Source organism: Sesamum indicum, linkage group LG10 (assembly GCF_026168435.1).
Source record: "Sesamum indicum cultivar Baizhima isolate 11 linkage group LG10, ASM2616843v1, whole genome shotgun sequence".
In the NCBI taxonomy this organism is placed as follows: Eukaryota; Viridiplantae; Streptophyta; class Magnoliopsida; order Lamiales; family Pedaliaceae; genus Sesamum; species Sesamum indicum.
The window spans coordinates 6,892,030-6,915,866 of NC_142666.1; the positions used below are offsets into that span (position 1 = coordinate 6,892,030).

Genomic DNA, 23,837 nt, shown 5'->3' on the forward strand with positions numbered 1-23,837 from the left:
GTGTTCAATAGTGTTTTGTCGATGGAAGAAGCAAATCGTCTATGCAATTTTAGTAGGTTAGTTGGTAAACGACTGATTGAACTGGCTCATGGTAATCATCTTACGGAAGCCTTTAAGGCTTGGTCGGTATGACTAGAATTTTCAGTTCTGATAGTACAAGATTAGTCCTCAAACTTGAGAAACCATGGCAGTCGTGTACACATGATGGTTGTAGCTTGGATCTGGCGAACAATGATTGCGTCTAAGATATGATCATTATAAGCTTTATTTAGTGCAGTCAGAATGTGTAGTGAGAATGGTGGGTTCTAAGAAAAAATCTGCCCCCTTGTCAGTATTGTGACAGCGGTATCTCCTATACGCTCTGAGACCCATTTGAACCCTTACAATTTATGGTCACAGTAACTAAACAAGTGGGATAGGTTTTCCCATGACAATTAGCAGGGTAAAAAAAAGATCTTGAGTTATTAAGTATAGATTCCTAGTCTAGCACGGGAACTAACGCCTAATTTCATACTTTAGCTTAAGGCCGGGAGACGATTGATAGAATGACCATACTCGTATGAGTTTGAGAGTCTAAATAGTCACTCTATTGTTCACCTAATCTCTAGTGAGATATATTTTTTCTAGAAGGCCACCTATAGCAACGGGCTAGCTCTAGTTATGGATAATAAAAAATAATTAAATAAATTAAATTTAATTAATTGTGTTGAGAACAAGCACAAGTCTAGTTGCGGATGTACCTAAAGAATTACACTCTAATCACCGGAATGTGATGGAATTAATTTACAATTAACTCCAAAAGATATAAATTGATTTAATTAGATTAAATTAAATTTTTTCGAGAGAATAAATAATTGGATAATTTATATAAAAATCTATAGGTTGGATTTTTCAAAGATTAATTAATTGAATTAGTAAATATATGGTTTAGGCCTTTTAAATTAATTGGATTAATTTAATTAGACTTGGTTTAATTTTTAAATTAGATTTATAAATTTAAAGAGAGTGTGGGCTTAGGTCTTTTAATTTGATTAAAAAATATGGAACTTAAATTAATGGGCTTATAATTAAATTAGACTTAATATAAGTCCATTGGACATGGGTTTGATCTTTTAATGCGTAGTCCATTTAAGTCGAAGCCCATGAATCAGTTTAACCTAGTCTAGGTCAAAGAGAAGATAACTTGTCTTGTGAAGAGGGATTGCCAAATTTCAGCCTCTTTAGAGTCTTAAAATCAACTATAGTGATGTTAGTTGAGATATAGGAGAGTTTCGATAAGCTAGGTTTTTTCCGAGCGTGTTAAGACTAGGTCATAACTCTCTCTCTCTCTCTCTCTGTGTGTGTGTGTGTGTGTGTACACTTTCCATCTTGTTCTTGAATCCTTGAATCAAAGAAGGAAGAAAGATAAATCAAAAACCATTAATTCCATAACATGTGTTTGTTTCTCTCCTTTTCGTTTTTTGCCTTGCCAGCACGAGAAGAAGTGGTCCCTGGGGATTGAGTGGATGGGTTTTGAGGATTTCAAAGTTGAAATCTTGAGGAGGATGATCCAATTGAAGAGGATTCATCGCACTAAGATAATCCAAGAAAACGACGAGGGTAAGCTTCCATTTACATAATCCTGTCCCTCGATTTTCTTCTTGTTCTACGCCTCTCATTTTTTATTTTTTCTACACCGAACACCCGGGATATATCAAGGGTACACCCCTTGATGGGGTTATATATTTTGTATTATTGTTTAATTTCATTTTTTTCGCTTCCTCCGCTCTTCGCTGACCGATCCACTCCTTTCAAATAAAACACGTAAAACATGCTTTAACACGTAGTACATGTAAACTCCAAAGTCTATACACGAATCGAGAGCTCTAATACCATTTGAAGGTAGTGGATTGGTCCGGGAAACCCAGTGAAAGCGCGAAAAAATGAGAAATTAAATAAACTAATAACCAGATCAAGGGGTGTACCCTTAATGTTCTCGGGTATTCGGTGTATGAAAAATGCAGAGATAAAAAATTTAAGGTTATGGAGAAAAACAAAGGTGCAATATTTAAACTGAAATATTACCTTTATTTTTCTAAAACTCGACTTCTTTCTTCAAATCAGTCCACCCAAGCTTCCAAGTGTAGAAACCCTTTAAAGATTGTACACACTAGATTTGGAAGTCTAGATTTCATTCTCATGCTAGTAAGATCAAAATCGGAAAGAAGTAATAAAATCTACACTATCAATTAGTGTGTTTGATCTACTTTCGTTTTGACTTGATTCAAAATCAAGAAAAACTCAGTGAGGAGGAGTGGGTTTCGATTTCTCTTGAGAGAGCGGGGGGGGGGGGGGGGGGGGAGGCCGTTTGAGTGGGTGTGAGGTATGCTAGTAAGTTTTCTGTATTGTTGGAGATGAATGACCTTATTTTAGGTAACACTTTCAACAATATGTCAACTTACCATAATCTTTCAATAATTTTCTACTTATCATAATGGACGAGTGGGGGACTTTCCAAAAGCCCCACCCAGCCACCTCACTTTCCTTTTCCAGGAAGAGCCAACTCCTCCTTGATATGAGGTTAACTCGGCCATGGGCCTTATTTTAGTAGATCAGGTTTCTTACAAAATGAGTCCGAGTTGGAATAGATTTTAACCTAAATTTAATTTAATTAAATCCAACTAAAGTAGTCCAATGTCTTTTAATTCGATTAAAAGACATTAAGCACAATCTCCTTCAATTAATAAATCCAATTTATCAATCAATGCAAGTTCAGTTAAATTAATCTAATTAATTTAAAATGTTAAGCCCTATTTTTTAATTAATATAATTAATTAACCATTGGGCCATCCATCCAATGGATTATCCCATATATAAATGATCCAATCATTTATATTATCTGAAAATTAATTTAATTCAATTAAATTAATTGTCTTATTTCAAAATTATTTTCAAATCAATTCCATCACTTCCACAGTAATTTGTGTGTGACTTTTTAGGTTCACCTTTCAGCTAGACTTAAGATTGTGTCCAACATAATTAATTAATCAAATCTAATTTAGTTAGTTTCAGAAATGTTCCTTACCATAGGTGGTCGTCTAGCAATGATCCATGGCACTAGAGACTAATGTTGGCGTGGATATTTAGGTTTCTGAGTTCCATATGGGTACGATCCTTCCGTCAACTGTCTCCCGACCTTAGCTCTAATTGATCGACATAGGAAACCATTTCCTATTCGAGCAATCATTGTGGCCACAGATTCTAAGAGCTTGAATGCATCTCAGAGTGCATATAGGATACTGCTGTCACATACTGACAAGAGATGGTTCTTCTTCTTGGAACTCACCATCCTTATTATATATTCCAACTCTAGTTGATATAGCTTATGATGACCATGTCCAAAACACGATGACCTCCCGCCAAACGCAAGATACGGTCATATATACATGTGACTGGCATAGTTCCTCCCGTCCAAGGTCAATCTCATACTATTGAAGTTGGGAAATTCAATTATACTGATCAATCCTTCAAGGTTTTCATATAATGATTCTCCGCAAGTCAGTTCGGTCGGTTCAAAAACCTAGTCAACCAACCCACTAGAATTGCATAGCGTACAACGTCTGTTGTTGATGAAATACGACATTCATCCAATTGATGCAATATTAGTGCAAGTCTCTATTGGACACTCGTTGTCCTGTTTCGAGGTCCTTAACTTGAAACATTTCAAACTAATCCTCAAAAGTTGGTTTCATAGTTGTCATTCAATGCACAATCCAACTACATGAGTTGTTAACTTAGTCTATGGGCTTTGTTGACATATTAAGATAATTCAACACATATAAGTAAGCACAAATAAAGATAAATGTCACGAATGAATACTTATTTTTATTCATCAATTATAATATTACATCATATTCTATATTGCCAAAATAATTACATTAAAGGTCAGTTTAATTGATTTTCTGGTCAATTATTAAAACAATAACATGATCACCAAAAGTGTCATTCCAGTGCAATCAGGAGATACATGGAGGCTGGTGAATTTCAAGATATAATTTATCATCCGTCATGAGATAATAACGACCTCTTATATTCTCTAGGTTGTGTTAATTCCTAAAAGTCATTGGCCACAGTTGTTGATCAAGTAGGAAAGTGGCTTCCTATGTTGATTGACGAAAATACAATTAGAGTAGATACACATATATAAAGTCCGGGATAAAAATTCAACTGAGAATTCCATACCCTAGATATCGATAGATGGTGATGGAAGAACTGTACCTATACTCACGAGTTTACAGGTTCATGCTATTTTTATCATTATCTAGCCTCATGGGCTATTGTTAGACGACCACTCACGACAACTGTTACTCCTTGATTAAGGGGTTAATTAAGAGTGGTTAATTAAATATAATTTAATTAATTTATACTAATTAGTTACGGAATTAAATTTTATAGTAAATACAAGTTCAAATCTGATTGAAAGTGAACGTAAAAGGTCAGGCACAAATTCCGCAAAGCAGAAGAATTAATTATTGTATTAATTTTGTAAGAGAGTGATTCATTTCTAGAATTTAAAGTAATCATGTTCTAAATGGTTTGATTATTTATTTGGAAAGCCCAAGAGATTAATTAGTAAGATTAATTTAATTGTGTTAAACATAATTAATTGATAGGATTAATTAACTGCTTTGGACTGAAGTAATTAATAATGATGGATTGGGCTTGACTTGGAATTAGTTTATTTCATTAATAAAAGTCCAAGCTCATGCCCTTTAACTAGTACAACTCTAAGGAGTATTGGAGGAGTCCAAGAAAGGTTGTGGCCCAGTGGAGTGAGCATCACAAGAATAGTGATTGAACACGGGATTTGAATCTCTTTTTCATTTATTATTTTAATTTTTAATTTATATTTTTGTTGTATGGTTATGATTTTTGGGCTATATCGATTCTTTTAATTGTACAAATCAAATACATTTATTCTATGAATTAATTGTGATATCCGACCCAACTTCACTAAATAAATGAGCCTTCAAGAATAGGGTGAATAGCAATTTATCCCCTGTGATATTGAAAATGAGGACATTACCTCCCTATGAAAAAAATATAGCAATTATCCTCCTATACTTTTTAAAATGAAGCAATTGCTTCATTTTAAAAATTATAGGGTCGTAAATTATTGTATTTTAAAAAATACAGGGAGGTAAATCGCTATTTATTTTTTCATAAAGGGGTAATTTACTCATTTGCAATATCACAAGGAGATTGCTTGCATTCTTTTCCTCAAGAAGATAGGAACCCTCGTATTTTGATATATTAAATCGTGGCAAAATGATATCATAAATGACAAACTTACCTTAATCAAATATAGCTAGCATATAAAATAAATCAAACTATTTGATATTTGATCCGAAACCCAATCATAAAATTTACTTATATTTAATTAAATAAAACATTAAACATGTAAATCAATAAAAAATGTAAAAGAATCAATTAATTCGGTTCGGTTCATATTCAATTTTATTAAAACTTATGAGCGACGATTAAAGCTGAGAATTTCATGAATACATTTAAAATAATGGGTCAAGTTCCACTAAATATATAAATACTTGTATTAAAATACTAATATAGTCATATAATACTGCTTCCATAATATTTTTTCAAAAAATTTCATTCAGGTTCAAATCAATTAACAAATAGATGATTTTAAGCATAATTTTTTGGGATAATTATACTTTCCTCCTCTGATGTTTAATATAATTACATATAAATCTTATATAGTTTGGAAAATTACATCTAACACCTGTAAGATTTGCTTCCGTCTAAAAAATAAATCCCTTTGTTAATCAAAATTCACCAAATTTGTTGATATTAACAAAAAACTCATACAAAAATCTATATTCACCCCCGATTGATTTATTACTAACTTATTGGAGGTCAAATAAATATTTCTATGATCAAATTACCATCATACATCTTTATGCGTTAATGTGACGAGGTATCTTCACCGTCATAAGAGTAGTTTAGTCCGGGAAAAATCACTCGACCTGTTATAAGTCAGTAATAAGTCAATCGACGGTAATTATCAATTTTTATTTAGTTTTTTCGTTAATATCAATAAATTCAATGAATTTTGACTAACGGATGGACTTATTTGTTAGATGGAAGCAAACTTCAAAGGTATTAGATATAATTTTTCAAACCACATGGAATCTACGTGTACTTACACCAAGCCGTCGAGGAGGGGAGTGTAATTATTTCTAATTTTTTAAACTCGAGGAAAATAAAAAGAATAATTATATTTGCACCCCTCAACTATTATCTTTTTACACTAACCACCCTTGCCTTTTAAAAATTACAGAAACTACTCATATTGACTAGGTCAACCTTTAAAATAATATTTCAAGGATATAAATGCCCTTAGAGGTGTTTCTGTAATTATCAAAAGGTAGAAGGGTGTCAAAGTAATATTTATGAAGATGAGTAATACCACCCCATATATTTTCTTTATTATTTATATTAATTTTAATTATTATATTAACTTTTTTTATTGAATCTCTATATAAAATAGCATTCTTTAATAATTAAAATATTAAATTATTTAATTAATATATAAATTATCCCTTAGTAAAATTATTAAAATTAAAAGATTATTATCCTCTATTTTTATTTATAACTAAGCTTTACTAAAATTAAAATTATAAATAATTTATGTATTTTATATAAATCATATTAGAATTAATAAAATAAATAATTTATTTATTAAAAAGATATTTTAAATTATTAAATTATTTATTTTTAAAAATAATTCGTCTTTCCCAACAGCACCGTCATGCCCACCCTAACTCCCATTTTATTAAAATTTATTTTATTAATTCTAATTAGATTTATATCAAATACATAAATTATTTTTATTTTTCATTTTAGTGAAACTTAGTTATAAATAAAAATAGAGGATAACTAATCTTTTAATTTAATAACTTTAAATAATTTATAAAAGTATGATATTTTTTTAATTTAAACTTATAATCTGTTAACTAATTTTATTTTTATATTAATTGAATAATTTAATATTTTAATTATTAAAAGTTGTAATTTTTTATAGAAATTCAATAAAAACGTTAATAAAATAATTTAAATTTAAATTAAAAATTAGTATAAATAATAAAAAAGAATATGGGGTGGTATTACTCATCTTCATAAATATTATGCTGACACCCCTTCTATCTTTTGATAATTATAGAAATACCCCAAAGGGCATTTATGTCCTTAAAAATTATTTTAAAGGTTGACCTAGTCAATAGGGGCATTTTTGGATTTTAAAGACTGTTGGGGGTGAATTCTGTAATTTTTTAAAAGGTAGGGATAGTTTGTATAAAAAATAATAGTTGAGGGGTATAGATATAATTATCCCAAAATAAAAATAAGAATTGAATAAAGGGATAATTACACTCCCCTCCCCTGAGGTTTAGTGTAATTACGCATAAACTCCTATGGTTTAGGAAATTACACTAGCATTCATGAGGTTTGCTTCCGTCTAACAAATAAGTTTCTCTGTTAGTAAAAATTCACCGAATTTACTAATATTAACAAAAAAAAAACATAATAAAAAATCTATATCAACCCCTGATTGACTTATTGCATGTCAAATAAATTTTTTATGATCAAATTACCCTCATAGGTCTTCGCATGTTAACACATGTGAGAATATATATCTTCACAGTTTAAGGATAGTTTATTTTAAAAAAAATTATTTAACCTGCAATAAGTCAGTAATCAGTCAATAGAAGGTAAATATCAATTTTCATTCAATTTTTTGTTAGTATCAGTAAATTCAATAAACATTGGCTAATGAAGAAATTTATTTATTAGAAGAAAATAAATTTCAGAATTTTAAACTACAAAGAATCTACGTATAATTATGCTAATCTTCAGGGATGTGAGTGTAATTATCCCTTGAATATACCAACTCAATTTGCTTGCACATTAACCAAGCCTTTGAGAGTAAAAAGAAAAAGCAAAAGCAAGAAATCTACTCCTCCACCTGCAAAGTTAATAATAGCAGCAATTAATTGAAGTGGGGGCCACAAGTGAGAAAGCGGGAGTGCGAAGACTTTTACTGGTCTTCCTTCGCATTTCAATTTCAAACACTCCCACCACTAATCTATCCCATCTCCTACTTTTTTGACTTCTTTTTTATTTATTTATTTATTTTCAAAGTCCAGCCTCAACCGTTACTTGACGCCGTTAGGGTCACAAGTCAAGACCAAGAATCAATATCCCTATGTTTGGTGAAAATAAATTAAAAAAAAAAAAGCATTAATTGAGACTCTTAAAACCAAATAACCTCTTGAAATTTATACAAGAAAAAAGACACTTTCTACTTATAAACCACGAATTGTGATATCATTATATTATTTTTTTTATGTGGATAATATATTTAAGTTGATTTTATTTTTTTAAAAAAATATAATATATTGGTTTATATATTTTATTTTTATTTATAATATGTTCTAAAGTGTGAAAATTTATTTACTATATACATGTTGGGACGACGTGAAACAACAATCGGACTGTAAAGACAAAATATATTTTTCACTTGCAAATGGTGGTTTGTGGTACCACTGTATCAATCTTTTTATTATTTCAATAATACATTTGGTTATATTTTCATTCATTCTTTTTTTTTTTGAAATACAAGTTGTTGGGTTTGCATATTTTATTTTTATTTATAATATATTTTAGAGTGAAAAATTATTTATTATACGTACACAAGAACGGCTTGTCACGACAGCTAATAATATAGAATTATAAATGGATCTTTGATAATAAATATTTATGTAAGAATAAATATACTTCGATGTGTGTATATAATTTTTAGATTTTTATTATACGTGTTTAATTAAATTAAAAAAACAAAAATTAACAGTCGATCGGAACTAATAAATTAATTAATTTTTAAATGTATATGTACGTAAAAATATTAATATAAACTAATAAATTAATTGAAGAGATGATTATTCATGTAAAAAATAAGTATTAGTGAAGGTATTTTAGTCAATTCACAGCGTGTCTAACAAAAGTACTTACTTAAAGCATTGAGTCTTAATAAATAGTTCAAATGTAGACATAGATTTAATATACTTATTTGAATAATTCTACAGATTCTTCTCACTTTGAACTATATTTAATTATTTCAGACTTCATTTTTATAGAATTAATTATTCAAATACTGGCTCAAACTCATTCCAACAATTTATATTTGGTTCTACAAAAGAAAAAAAAAAAGTAAATTTCATATGGGTAAGTGGAAGAAATAATTAATTAACTACTCACTTCCACTCATCTTGGTGGTTAGCAAAAAGGGACAACAATTCCAAGTCTCATCAATTAGCTTCATCAGGTACTTGATGGGGCATTGATTTAGGCTGAAGATTAAAGATTTAATCGACATATAAATCATTCTCAAACTACATTTGAATATAATATTTTTGAGGATGAAGTATTAATGAAAATGAAAATTTTACCTACCTAAAAGAAATGATACATATTGATATTGATACCTATCAAAATGGGATGGTCTGAAAAAGTTCAAGCCGTCTAAAAGGAATAAAGATATCGCAAGAGCCTAAACGAATGAAAAGCTCAAGGTGCCCCCATGAAGCCTAGTTCAAGTAAGGGCCTAATTTGCCGCTAAGAAGTCCAATTTGGATAGAGTCCCTAGGAAAACCTGTAGAAGGTGCTCCAAGGAACTTAATTGGCTAAAAGAAGGTAACCAGCCCAAATCCGAGATGGCCCTAACCTAAGAAGATCTCATAGGCCCACAAGAAAGCTTAAGGACTTAAAATCCCCCAGCCAAAATGAAAGCTCACTCACATGGCGTCCATGGGTGACCTAGGTGACATCCACGTAGGATCTTAGAGACACACCTCACAAAATTTAATAAGGACCAGCAGCGCCCTCTGGGACATGTGGCGGCCCCGACCAGAAGTTGCCTATAAACTCTAAAAGCTTCGACTTTGGCAGGGAGAAGGCATCTCGTCAACCACCTTCCTGAAAATTTGGAAAGATATCCTTATCTCTAGAGACACCTTCATCCACAGCAGATTCCAACCGCCCTCTACCAAATCCGAGGAATCCTTCAATCGCTAGGGACTCTTCATCAATCTGAGGGGGATTCAACATCATCTAACAACTTTGATGTCATGCTCCACCAAATTTGTGATCTTCCCCAACCAACTCATTGCTGCCTATAAATAGAGAGCCCAGCGAGAGAAGACATGTTTTCCACACTTTAAGCCTACATAAGACAACTTGAACCTACATATTATAACTTTCATCTTCTTGCTACCGCTTTAGCTAAAAGGAACACTATAATTTCTTATTTAGAGCTTTATTTTAATATTAATCTCTCTTTTGTATATGAAAGACGAGTAATAACACTCTCAATATAATTCATTTATACTCTTATTTTCTAGCACTTATTTTACTACTTTCCACTTCAAGTGGGCCCGAGCACAATAATTTTTTCTCACATCATTGGTGTCGTTTGTGTGGAACACAAAATTAAGACGTGAGAACAATAGAAGCTACTAACATTGTAGCTAGCACTTCCTCGTATACCTCCTCCGGAAGAATGGTCCCCCTGCTACTGGAGGACCTCCAGCAGATGATTACTATCTCAATTTAAGGCCTAACTTTAGCGGCCCCACCATTATCATTACTTAATGCTAATGTCCATACAAACTCATCTTCGAATATGCAGGGAATCTTACGACAGGACGTCCCCTATGGGATAAGGTGGGAGCACCATCCACATAAGAAGGTGCCCCCAGCCATTGGAGGCTGTACATTGATAAGCTTTAGCAGAAACTCTTAGACTTGCATAGGCGGGTCTTAGAGATCCCCCTGGAGGAGCAGGAAAGCAACCCCCTTCAACAAAGAAATCTTAGCATACGAACTCCCTCTCTACTGGAAGAAACCAATTTACTGAGAGTATGATGGAACCACGAATCCTCAAGTGCACTTACCCTACTTTGAGAATGTTGCCTTCTCCACGTTTTTACCGTTGGGGTCAAGTGCCATGTATTTGTAACCACCTTACATGGTCGGCGCATTAGTGGTTCAACCAATTGCTCATGGGATCAATCCAATCATTTAGAGAATGTTGCCCTCTTTTTTTGAGCCAATTTTCCTATAGTAAACGACGTTGAAAGGCAACCGTGAGCCTTTTTTTCCAACTGCAAAAAAGAAGGAAGATCACTGAAGGAGTATCTCCAACGTTTTAACTAATCGTCCCTAGAGATCCCGTAACATATAATATACTAATCTATACTTTTCCGCAGGGATTACAAGATGGGGACTTCTTCAAGTCCTTAGCCAAGAAGACCCCTCTCAACGTTTACAATCTCCTAACCCAAATAAAAAAATACATTAATTTGGAGGAGGCTCGGAAGTACACACATGAAGTCCTTGGTAAAATATGCAAGGAACAATAAGAGGAAGCCCCACTCCACATAGACCTCGAGGAACAGGCCCTATTTTCAAGCAGGCACATAAGCCCTCCTCCATGGAGACATCCAATCCATCCTTCAGGTATGCACCTAGGTCTTTCTCCAGCAAGATGCATAAGCTTTGTACTGTGCAGGCACAAAAAGCCTTGTCTTCCACATAGGCGCATAAGCCAAGATTCGACCAGACACATTATCCCCTTTTCGATGAGGTCCCTAAATCCTGCTTCAAGTAGGCACCCTTAAATAAGCGATGTTTTATGAAAGGCACACAAATCTTGCTCTGTGCAAACACAAAAGTCCTATTCATAATAGACACGTCTCTATTTATATTCTTTTTTCTTGCAGGAAAATAAAGTCCTACATTCGAGTAGTCATAAAAGGCACTCGTTAAACGCTCATTTGTGGAGACACATAAGCCCTGCTCCGAGCAAGCACCTTTAGAAAAAATTTTCTCCCTACAGGCACGAAGTAAGCTATTCTTTCTAAATATGTGTATGCTACTAAATTTTCCTTGTAGGAATTCAAAATTAAAAAAATGGTTCCCCCTTTTTAGGTTAGGCTCTTGCCTCTAAAGATGACAACTCTAATAAGTTGGCCCAAAAAAACCTAAGTGGTCCAAAAGGAAGAAGGATTTCACAAGAGCATAAAGGACTGCTAACCCGCAAGTGCCCCTAGGAGGCCTAGTTTGGGTAGGGCCCAAAAGCCTCCAGGAAACGCAATAAGGATAAAGGCCCTAGGGAATCCGTGAAGGGAGTGAATCGACCCAAGAACACGTAGCGAAAGCCCGAGGAGATAAAGGGGCGAGAAAGCAGGCCTAATTAAAATTTGATCCTATGACCAAGGGTGAACCCTTGGTGGTTTTTTAGGCGTTTGATGTAGTACAAGGATTAAAATTAAACAACAAATTCATGCATACTAGGCTACAGATAAATGAACAAAAGAGATACGTTATGTAAATGAAAATTACCTCTTTCATTAATCACAATCAGCAAAGCGTATCTCGATTTATTCACCCTAGGCTCCAAACTAGAAGCACTCTAGAGATGATCTACACCACACCAAGGGAAGAATGATTTTGATCTTCTTGCTAGAGGAAATTAAAATGCATTTTGGAAGAAAATGATCAAAGAGAACTACACTATTAGTTCGTGTATTCTCTTTATCAAAATTCTCTAGAACTCCTTGTACCTAGATTAGAGAGAGAAAAAGAACAAGAGGGATGAGAGGGAGAGACGGGGTGGCTAGATTATATTTTGGTGTAGGGTTGAAGTTTTGTTCTATTATTAAGTGATATGATGTACATGATCACATATATATGGTTAGTATAGGAGAGTGGAAATGTGTCTAGATACATTTCACTCAATCCACTAAGGGAAGCCCCCATCTACATGGTATAATCCAATCATACCACATAGAAGGAATACTATATATAGTCCAGTTGTACTTTTCAAAATTGCAATTTGGTCAACTCTAGTTTCCAACAATGAAAGTTAACCCTATAGCTAAAGGGCCTTAATATGGGGGATTGAGTTTCATTTTAATTAAATTAAACTAAACCCAAGGCCCAATGAAATTAATTAAATTTAATTTAAAAAAATTCAAACTAAATTAAGCCCAATATCATTTAATAAAATTAAAGACATAAGCTCAAATGTCTCTAATTAATAAATCTAATTTATTAATTAAGCTAAGCCCGATTAAATTAATTTAATTAATTTAATCTTGAGCGATCTATCCAATGGATCATTTACATGTAAATAATTTGATTATTTATGTCTTTCAAAATTAATTCTAAATAATTCCTCTTCTTCCTCAGTGATTTGTGTGTGACTCTTTATGTTCACCTGCCAGCTAGACTTAAACTAGTGTCCAACACAACTAATTAATTGAATCCAATCTAATTAATCATCCTTGATCAACCAATCAAGAAAGCCTGCTACCTTGGGTGGTAATCTAGAAATAATCCATATCACTGGAGAGTAGGTAAATGTCCTTGTGAATATTTAAGCTCCCGAATTTCATACAGGTACTTTTCCATCTACCATCTCCCCTATTTAGTTTAGGGCATGGAATTGAGTGTCGATTTCCATCCTGAGCTAGGCATCTATATTTTAATACTTGAGACCATATTCTGCTCAACTGTTTGATATAGGAAACTATTTTCTATTCAACCAACCACTTTGGCCATCGGTTATAAGGCATGAACGTGTCTCCAAGTACATAGAAGATGTCGTTGTCACATACTGACAGGGAATATATCCTCTTCTTTAAACCCACCATCCTCTTTACACATTCTGACTGTATTGGACAAGGCTTATAATGATCATGTCTGTGATAAAATCACCTCTCACTAGATCCAAGATATAGCTATCGGAGCCATACTATTGTACTATTTGAGTTGGAGAATTCTAGGCATACCGATCAAGCCTTCAAGGCTTTTATATGATGATTCCTGGCAAGTTAGTTCAGTCAGCTGACTACCTCATCAACTAACCCACTGAAATTGCATAAATATCAAACGTCTGTCGTAGATGAAACACAATACTCATCCAATGAATGTAATATTCAGTGTAAGTCTCAATAGGACTCTCGATGCCCAATCTCGAGGTCCTCGATTTGGAACGTTCCAAACCAATCATCAGAAGTTGGTTCGGTAACTATCATCTAATGCCCAGTCCAACTGTCATCTGTTGTGACGTTAAAGCGATGCTTAACGCAATTAGTAAGCACAACAAACACATATGCCAATGATGAATATTTACCATATTCATCAAGGCAATGTTACTTGAATAAAGATTGCTGAATAGTTCCCAAAATCAATCCAATTGGATTTTTGGTCACCTATTCAGTAATCTGGCAGGATGTGTCCCCAGGAACTGAATTGGCCAAAACAAGCCTAACCGACCCAAATACTAGAATGCCCTGATTCGAGAAGACTTCATACTCAAGGAAGTTTAGGGACTTGAAATTGCCTAACCAAAGTCAAAACTCATCTCACATGACGTCTACAGGTGACTTAGGCGACATCCACGTAAGATTTCTAGAGGCACACCATATTGAATCGAATAAGGATCAATAGAACTTAGGAACACATGGCGCCCGCAACCAGATGTAGCCTATAAACTCTAAAAGCTTAGACCAATAGCTCGTCCCCCTCCAGGCTGGTGAGATAACTCGTCAAGCAAAGATGGAGGAGGCATCTGCATGTAGCAACCATTTTCCTTCATCCCCATCAATGGTTGTTGCCTCATTTACGTATTCAACTAGCACCTGGGCCTTGATGACCGTCCTTGGCTGGTAGGAAATATCATACTCACTAAGCTTAATAGCCCACTAAATCATCCTACCTGAAGTTTAGGTTTGCCGAATGTTGCTCGTAGTGGAGCATTAGTACGTACAATAATGGGATGTGATAAGAAACAAGGACGTAGCTTACGTGCTGTTATTATTAAAGCAAAAGCTAATTTTTCTACCTTAGGGTACCATTGTTCAGCCCCATGTAATATCTTAATCACGTAGTAGATGGGTCTTTGGTGCCTTTCCTCTTCCTTGATGAACACAGAGCTTACTGCATGTTGTCCTAGAACTAAATATAGGTATAATGGTTCGCCTGGAGCTAGCTTAGTGAGCAAGGGTGACTTAGCTATATAGGTCTTTATATCCTAGAAAGCCTTCTGGCATGCATAATCCAAAGTGAAGTTCTTAGATCTTTTAAGAGTTTTAAAAAATGGCAAGCTACACTCTATTGAGCGGGATATGAACCTGCTAAGGGCCATTTTGCAACTAGCTAGTTTCTAGACCTCGTTGAGGTTGGTAGGGGGTTTCATCTCCTGGATAGCTTGGATCTTAATCTGGATTAACTTCAATTCCCTTTTAGGTGACCATGTATCCCAAGAATTTGCCACTTCGGACCCCAAATGCACATGTAGCTGGATTCAATTTCATGCGATACTTCCTTAGTATGTTGAATGTTTCAACTAGGTCATTAATGTGTTGGTCCATCTGCCTGTTCTTTACTAGCATGTCATCAACGTACACTTCCATGTTATGCCTCAACAACTCTGGAAATATGTGATCCACCAACTGTTGGTAGGTAGCACCTGCATTTTCAATCTGAAGGGCATAACAATAGGTCCCCCCTGATGTAACGAAGCTAACCCGCTTATGATCATCAGGGTTAAGCATAATTTGGTAATAACCCTGCAAGTCATCCATTAGACTTAACAATTTGTGACCAGATGTGGAATCCACCAGCTGGTCTATTCAAGGTAAAGGATAAAAACTTTAAGGCATGCTTTACTAAAATCTCAAAAATCAACACACTAGGTCACTTGTTACCTGGCTTGGTACAAGTACCACAGTGGATGACCATTTTGGAATTGAATTTCCTTAATGTGCTCTGCTGCCAGGAGTTTACTTACCTCTTCTTGTATGACCTTATCCTTCTTTATACCAAAGTGTCTCTTTTTCTTCTTTACAGGAGGGAAGTTTGGATCTAGGTTCAAGCTAACTATGCTAGGTTAGTACCCACGAGAAACATCTACGTTTTTCTATGAAAAGGTAGTTAATCGTCCTGCTAGTGCAGGACATAGTTGGGAGCTGATCCTGGTGATGTTATTTGGTTCTTTGATTAACAGCTGGATGCTTAACAATTCTTCAACTGGTTGCACATGAGCAGGAATTGTATTTCCTTACTCATCATACTAGATGGGCTTTTTGCCCTTATCCCTGCTGGGAGGGTCTATGTCTATCTCTTTCCCCCCTCCCTTTTCTATCGATTCAACATAACATTTTTGGGTTATATATTGGTTACTTGTGACCTCTCCTACTCCGGATCCAGCAGGGAATTTTAACTTCATGTGGTATGTGGAAACAATCGCTTGGAAAACATTTAAGGCAGGTCGTCCTAGAATCATATTGTAAGCTGATGGAATATCTACGATAAGAAAATGAACCATCTTAGTCTTTCTAGCAGGTTCTACTCCTAAGGAGAGGGGGAACAAAATCTGGCCTAAGGGGTGTACTACCTCTCCCGCAAAACCGTATACTGAGGTTTCCATTGCTCCAGCGGGATATCACCTAGCTCCATTTGCCGGTAGACCTTCTAAAAAAGGACATCTATAGACCTACCAGAGTCCACAAAACGCATTGAACAGTGTAATTAGCTATAGTAATAGAAATAGCAAGTGCATCATTATGAGGTAGATGTACTCTTTGTGCGTCAGTATGGCTAAAGTGGATAATGGGATCCCTTGTTGGCGCCTTCTAATCAATTTTCATGATGGCTTTAGGAACCTAAACATGGGCGCGTCTGGGTCACCGGTTTGTGTCATGCCCAAAAATGTTTAGATTTCAGGAGCTGATGACCTTCCTCTAAGCCCTTACGCAATTGTAAGGTAGGATATCTCAATTTCCATGAGCATTCTGGCTGGACTAGTGATAAGTGGAGCATAATGCTCATTCTTGGGATCAAGGGGGTTGGAACACCCTCATGGCTCTCCCTTGCTTCTACAAGTAGAGGATAACTCATTCTCCTTTCGCTTATGTTGGTTGTTCTTCTTCAATTGCCAGACATCCTCTAGGTTATGTACTGCTCAGCTCGAGCTAGTATGTCCAAAAATTCGCAGTTGGTTTCTTAGCCAAAGACTGGAAGAGAGGTCTCCATGAAGTCCTTGAGTAAAGGCAATGAGCAGCACCTCTTAGTGAACTGTCGGGACTTTCAGGATGGTCGTTTTGAAATGCTGAACGTAGACTTTCAGAGTTTTCTTCTTCTCCTGTTTGACCCCGAAAAGGTTGATAGCCGATTTTTGGTACTTTTTGCTACTAGCTAACTGGTGCTAGAAGAGAGAGTTAAATTATGCAAAAGATCTAACTAATCTAGATGGAAGCTAGTCAAAGCATTGCTAGGCAAAATTCATTAGTGTAGTGAGAAAAATCATGATATTTAATGCCATCAGTATACCTATGCAGCAAGGCTGCATTTTCAAACTTATAGATATGCTAAGCTGGACTAGTGGTACCATCGTAAGCATGTAAGTGCAAAGGTGGTCGAAAATGAGCAAGGAGTTCTTTCGCCACGATGTGATCGCTGAAGGGAATGCCATGTTCAATGGGCATGGTTTTTTTCATCACTTGCTGGGAAGCTCCACCATCTCTTTCCTTAGTGATTGCCCAATACCGGGGGGTTGAAGGGTGGTAGCTTCCTTGCGCACAAAGTCAGCAATAGTGGATAGCTCCAATAGGAATTTGTTCGTCGTACCTTGTCTTTCTAGTCGAGAAGAGGGTCCTGCTCCACTAGCCTGAGAATCGGGGAGGTCTGAGTTGATGGTCTCCATAATGAATTGACGAAACTGTTCATAGAAAAGCGGGTTCATATCCATAGGTTTAGCTGTTTTGGTTAAGAGTTGGAGCTAGAGCATTGGCGGCTCCTGTGGTCAAATCTAGAACGGGAGCATTAGCAGCTCTTGAGGTTGGATTTGTAGGAGGAATAGTAGGACCAACTACAACAGGGAGGGAAGAGTTTCTCTCGTAGGATCTATTGTCACCTGTATTGTCTGAATTGGCCGTTTCTCACATCAAAGCTCAAGTGTTTCCATAGATGGCATCAATGATGCGTACTAGATTTTTGTCCGTACCACAAAGTTGAAGGATCTTCAAGAAAAATTTTAAGATCAACAAGGACTAATCCTGCAAAACAAAGGTTAACACTCCGATGCTTAATTCAGTAACAACTTTATTGAAAAAGAGAGTAAAGAGAACTTGAACTAAAGTGAGAATGATGGTGCATAATAATAATAAAGTGTATATATTCATATGGAGTGAAAAATATAGGTTCCTAAAAACTGAGAGAGAAATGAGAGAATACATGAGAGTTTGAGAGTGAGGGTTAATGTTAATAAATGACTGTATGGGGCCTCTATTTATAGGCATGTTTAGAGTAGGATATAGGGGTTGTTATGGAGAGTCCTACGCCATTTAAAAGCCTTTTACATCAGCTAATTACGAACAAATCATGCACGATTTGGACTTGATTTGACTGATATACATTAGGTTGACTAAGCCTTGCCAAGTCTGCTTGAAAATATGAGAATCCGTTATTTGTGGATTCTGAACTCATTTACCATTAATCTACTAGGAGCCACCTACAGATATTTTAGGATGACATGTCTTGATGTGTTGGCAAGCTATATGACGTGTCCGTTCGACTTTAGAATGATGTGTCTGGCTGGAATGAGCTTGCTTCTTGAACCTGTCAATTTAATAAAATAGAAGGTAAATCTATGAGCTTTACTTCTCTATTGATACGCCACTTAAACTGATTTGTCTTACTTGTGGGGCCAATTAAAAAAATTTATAGGGCATCACATATATTATATATTTTTATATATTTCATATATATCACTACAAATTGATCTTTTTTTTTTTGTTTTTGGATTGTACGTACAAATATTTGAATTATTGGTTCACACCTTCCAAAAATTTTAAATTTAACATGACATTATTAATCAACCAAAAGTATTTTTTAAAAATAATCTAAAAGTTACTTTTTCAAACCACTTATTTTTGAAAAATATTTTCCAAAATAATCTAAACATTTCTTTTGTTTTCAAATAAAATAATTATTAGTATGATATTTTTCTTCCACATATAAGAAATTGAAATTCGTTCAAAAAAGAAAAAGAAAATATTCGTACAAAATAAAAAGTAAACAGAGACAAACTAACAAGGCAAGAAATAAACAACAGCCCGACATAAACGGTTTAGAGATTCGAGACTAACCAGGGGGCTAAAAAAAGCAAATGGGAAAATAAGAAGAAAAAAAGAAAAGAAAAGAAATAGAGGAGAATTGCTGTAAGAAAAAACATAGAAGAACACAAAAAACATCCGTTGGTTAGAGAGAGAGAGAGAGAGAGAGAGAGTTGGGTTCACGTTTGTTTTTGTAGGTGGTGGCGGTGAAGGTTGTGTTTGTTCTTTTGGAGATCTTGTCGCTCAGATCGGAAGCAGAGAGAAGGGGGAAAGAAAGCCCATATGTGAGGATTATTCTTTTTCTTTTCCTTGCTTTTGAATTGGCCCTTTTTTATTTCTTGACTGTTTCGGCATTTGTCCTGTATTCTTCGCTTCGATCTCATGTTGTTTTGTAGTAAATTGTGTGTTTCTTGCTTGCTGTTGCTGCTGTCCTTCCTATTTCTGCCCAATTCCTCCGGCTGCAAAAAACTGTGTGTGTGGGTGTTCCTATTTTCTTTTTCTTGATAATCTTGTTTTTTGAAGGTGGGCTTGAGAAATTAGGGGCTCTGTGGCTTTTTTCTTGTTGATGTGTGCAGTTATCTTGTTTATTTTCTTGGTGGGTTTTTCTTTCCTTTCTGGTTTTGGTTTATTTGATGATTTTACATGAGAGTTGATTTGAAAATAGGAATCTTTGGCTGATGGGTAAGAGGAATTTGCTGCATTCCTCATTTACTTGGTGGGTTTAGAAAATCAGGCCTTTTTCTTGGGTTTCATGTTAGTTTTAGCTTTTAAATGCTTATTTGTGCTGCTATGGTTGGATGCTGAGGTTCAGTTTCTGTTATCTGCTGCCTCTGAGAAAGTCTTGTGATAATGGAAATGGTGGTTCTACTTCCGTTTGAAGCTTTTCGAGGGTTTGTTATTATTTACTTGAAAATTAGCCAAGTTCCTCTTGAAGGATTTCACTTGGGTTTTTTTTTTTGGTTTTTTTACTCACGCACACACCCGCTCACATAGACGCTCTCAATGGATTTTGAACCCAACATCTTCACTATAAAATGTTGAGCCCCAAACCACTGGGGTGTCCCCTATGGGATCCGGGTTTTCATTATGGCGTTTTGGGCTTTTGTGGAAAGGGTATATTGTTTCTTTAATTATAGGCTTTTGCTGATGCAGTTTAAGTTAATTGAATAGGTCTATGCTTTGAGTTCCAAGGGTTTCGAACAGTTCGTTGAGCCACATTTATTTTGTGCAAATTGAGTGCATCCTTAGATTCCTTATGTTCATGTTAAAAAGAAATTTTGTTCAATTAAACGTCATGCAGGAGTAGTAGAGGGAGAGAACTACACCCTTGAATGCCATCGTGAATTTTCTGCTTTTCTTTGGATCTAGTGATTGTGAAATAGATTATACCCTCAGTGTAGGGGCTTTTCTATTGATTTCTAAGACTGAAGATGCTTTCATTATATAATAGAGCCACATTTGTATGGATGTGTACAGTTCCAACAATATGAGCCTTCAATTGCATCCATGAATAAGTCCATTTCTTTTTCCTCTCTTTTCAGGTTAACCAAGTGGCTTTGGTGCACTAATATTATTTTATAATTCAGGATATGGTTAGCTACCTCTTTCAATGTTATGAAATGTTCGGCAACTAATGTCATTATTGCTTACTCTGAGAGAGCCCGTAATTGATTTTTTTTCTCTTTAAGTAAATCTTGACATAAGACATTTAATATTTACCTGAAGAAAGAATATTCATATAAAATTTTGGTTTCCTGGCATAAATTTTCTGTGATGCCATCATAATTTCATTTTTGGTGCCAAACAACTCTTACTTATCTCATATGTGCAACATTTGAAGCATCGTACTGGATAACTTCTTGATCCATTTTCTATATTTGCAAGCAGGCAAATGGGGAGGGATGTTACAGGTTTACGTATTGATAAGAAGACCAATATGGTCAATGATAAATCGAATGGTACCCTTCATAGTGCAGTTCATGCCGCTCCCAAGGCCTTACCAGAAAAATCTGAAAGAAAGGACTATCAGCCAGAGGATCATAACACAAAAGGCAGACTTCCTAATGAATTCAATGAGCAGCAAGATGTGCTAGGGGTGAAAAGCACCAACCATGAGCCTGCGGAAAAAATCATTAAGGCTGAAGCTCAGAAGTCAACTGATAAAAAGTTAAGCTCACCTGCAAAGCCAGCATCAGGGTCTGCTGCAAATTCTTTTGAGCCTCTGACACCCGGTCTAGAAGCTGACAAACAAACTTCTTCTGCAACCTATGCTAATGGCACTGAAAACAACAATTTTGGAGTACAAGTCCTGCCTAAGTCTAATGATTCGCATTCCCCAAAGTCATCTAAAAAATCTCAGGTAAGTCTGTTTCGCTAAATATCCTTTTTGGTTTATTTCTGTTCCCTGAACTTCTACCACTGGCTATCTGACTCATCCCGTCATGGAGCAAGTTTACAGTACATCCAGTGGCTTTGGATTCCCTATTGGATATATAGAACCCTAGTCATTTTGATATCACCTAGAACTGTCTAGTAAGTGTTGATGGGTGGCTAACCCAGCAAATAGCTTTTTGTTGATATAGTATGCTGATAATTCTTTACTCGGTGATGAAGTAACAATCCTTATTCTTGTCCAATGGCAATATCCATGCTTTATTCATCAATCTAAATTATGTAGATTTAGTTCAAACAATAGTAGCTGTGTAAGATTCTGACACATGTTACACATGCTGTCTAACTGATGAAAATGTTATCCCAGGTTATTGTTAGATTATGTAGTTATTGTTAAATGTAAGAGTAACGTAGATAATTTGGATTTTTGCTGATGATGGCTGTTTTCTTCCAGTCAAACTCAAATTTCATGTCAAGGAAGCTGCCGCAGCCTAATGACAAAAATTATTACGATGAAGAAGATAATTGGTCCTTGGCATCCTCGTATCCTATATCTAAGTTCTTGTTCTTTTTCCCTCTTGTGGGATTCTTTATATTACGATCTTCTTCTCTCTGCTACTTTCAATGATGCATTATTTGTTTTTGCTATGCTCCTGCAATTTGGATTTTCTTTAGCATTTCTAGTACCGCAACTTCTGTGCGGACCAGAATTACAGTTCCAGTAGCTCCAAGATTCAGCTGCGTGGACCGTTTAGAGAGACGTAAGGAGGTACTTTCTCATGCTGATTAAAGTTATGTTACTGTCTTTTGTCATCTCCTTTCCTTTCTTACTCCCCTCTTCTCCCTTCTTTCTTAGTTTTACTCTAAGTTGGAAGAAAAACACAAAGCCTTGGAGAAAGAGAAACTTGAATATGAAGCTAGAACCAAGGTATGCCTTTCCTCGATTTCTGAAATTTTGGTTCTCTTCATGGTTGCTAGAATTGCCAATGAGGTCTCTCCTCCGCCATCCCAATATTTTTGAGAATATTGGAAAATTTAATCACTGTTCTCCTCTCCATCGAAATGTAGGAAGACGAACAAGCAGCTATAAAGCAGCTGAGGAAGACCATGGTGTACAAAGCAAATCCAGTTCCTAGTTTTTATCGTGAAGGACCTCCACCAAAAGTAGAGCTTAAAAAGGTAATAAAGAATATGCTTTGTCTATATAGATTTGGATAAAGTGGTATGTTTTGTATGTCTATGATTGACTCAGAAATGCTCATGTCAATGAGCATCTGAAAGCTGTTTTGGTGAGCTTTTAAGCTCTTTAAAATATGTTATAAGATGTTACAAAGTGGTTGGTATATGTTTTAGAAAAAGAATTTAATAAGACGTTTAACGGCTTATAAGCTCTTCTAAGAAGAGCTTTTTTTGGGAAATCCTAACAAACTCTTTCAAACTAATCGCTGAATTGCCATTACTAAGATCTTATCTTATTATATCCGAACACTTTAAAAACTTATTTTTAAAATGTGATTTGACATCTTATAAAGATGTAAAAGCATTTATAATATTAATGAGCTTATAATTTCTTTAAATAACTTTAGACGAACACCCTTTTAAACCTATTTATAATGGAAAACTTATTTGACTAGATTTGTTCATATGTAGTTGCCAGTCACCCGTGCCAAATCACCAAATCTAACGAGGAGAAAGAGCTGCGGTGATGCAGTGAAATCATCTCCTGATGACAAGGGACTTTGTGGACGAGCAACTCGTCACAGTGTGGGTATTTACAGAGAAGGCAAAGCCTCTCCTGTTCAGAAGAAATCGTCTCCGCTTACTCCGAAGAGTAAGGATCATGCTGGTCTGCGAAAGTCGAACGGATCCAACAAAGTCAAGAAGAACAGTCCACAACAATTTAAAGAGACGACCGGGAGCTCTCATGTCAAAGAGGAGGCCAACGTGGATGTCTCCGTTGAGTCTTGAAGAAGTTCATCTTTGTAGTTTTAGTTTTTCCTTTAGAACGGGAAGCTCTCGAGTTTTCCATATGATTGATCAAAATGTTTCGGCAAGGCGAGACTATCTTGCACAAAGTGACTTGCCAAAGGTGGTGTCTGAATTCTGAGTTGTATATTGTGTCATTTATACTGTCATGTATTGCACACAAGGGCTGTCCTGAACACATTTTGCTTGAAAATATTACCCTAAACAACTGGTCATTTGGCTCTA

The 23,837-nt window shown here is 35.3% G+C and overlaps 1 protein-coding gene across 2 annotated transcripts; it reads left to right on the plus strand.

The window, feature by feature from the left end:
- The first annotated feature begins 19,267 nt into the window (after window positions 1-19,267).
- Window positions 19,268-23,837, plus strand: LOC105176456 (protein WVD2-like 2). 2 transcript variants are annotated; one of them, XM_011093641.3, is made up of 8 exons: window positions 19,268-19,519; window positions 20,777-20,827; window positions 21,123-21,594; window positions 22,081-22,169; window positions 22,311-22,395; window positions 22,483-22,554; window positions 22,695-22,805; window positions 23,277-23,837. In XM_011093641.3, the coding sequence occupies exons 3-8, from the start codon at window positions 21,127-21,129 to the stop codon at window positions 23,592-23,594; spliced, it is 1,143 nt and encodes a 380-aa protein (XP_011091943.1). In that variant the 5' UTR covers window positions 19,268-19,519; window positions 20,777-20,827; window positions 21,123-21,126; the 3' UTR covers window positions 23,595-23,837. The 2 variants fall into 2 exon arrangements, with proteins under 2 accessions (XP_011091943.1, XP_011091942.1); XM_011093640.3 differs by lacking the exon at window positions 20,777-20,827 and having other exon boundaries at window positions 19,271-19,519.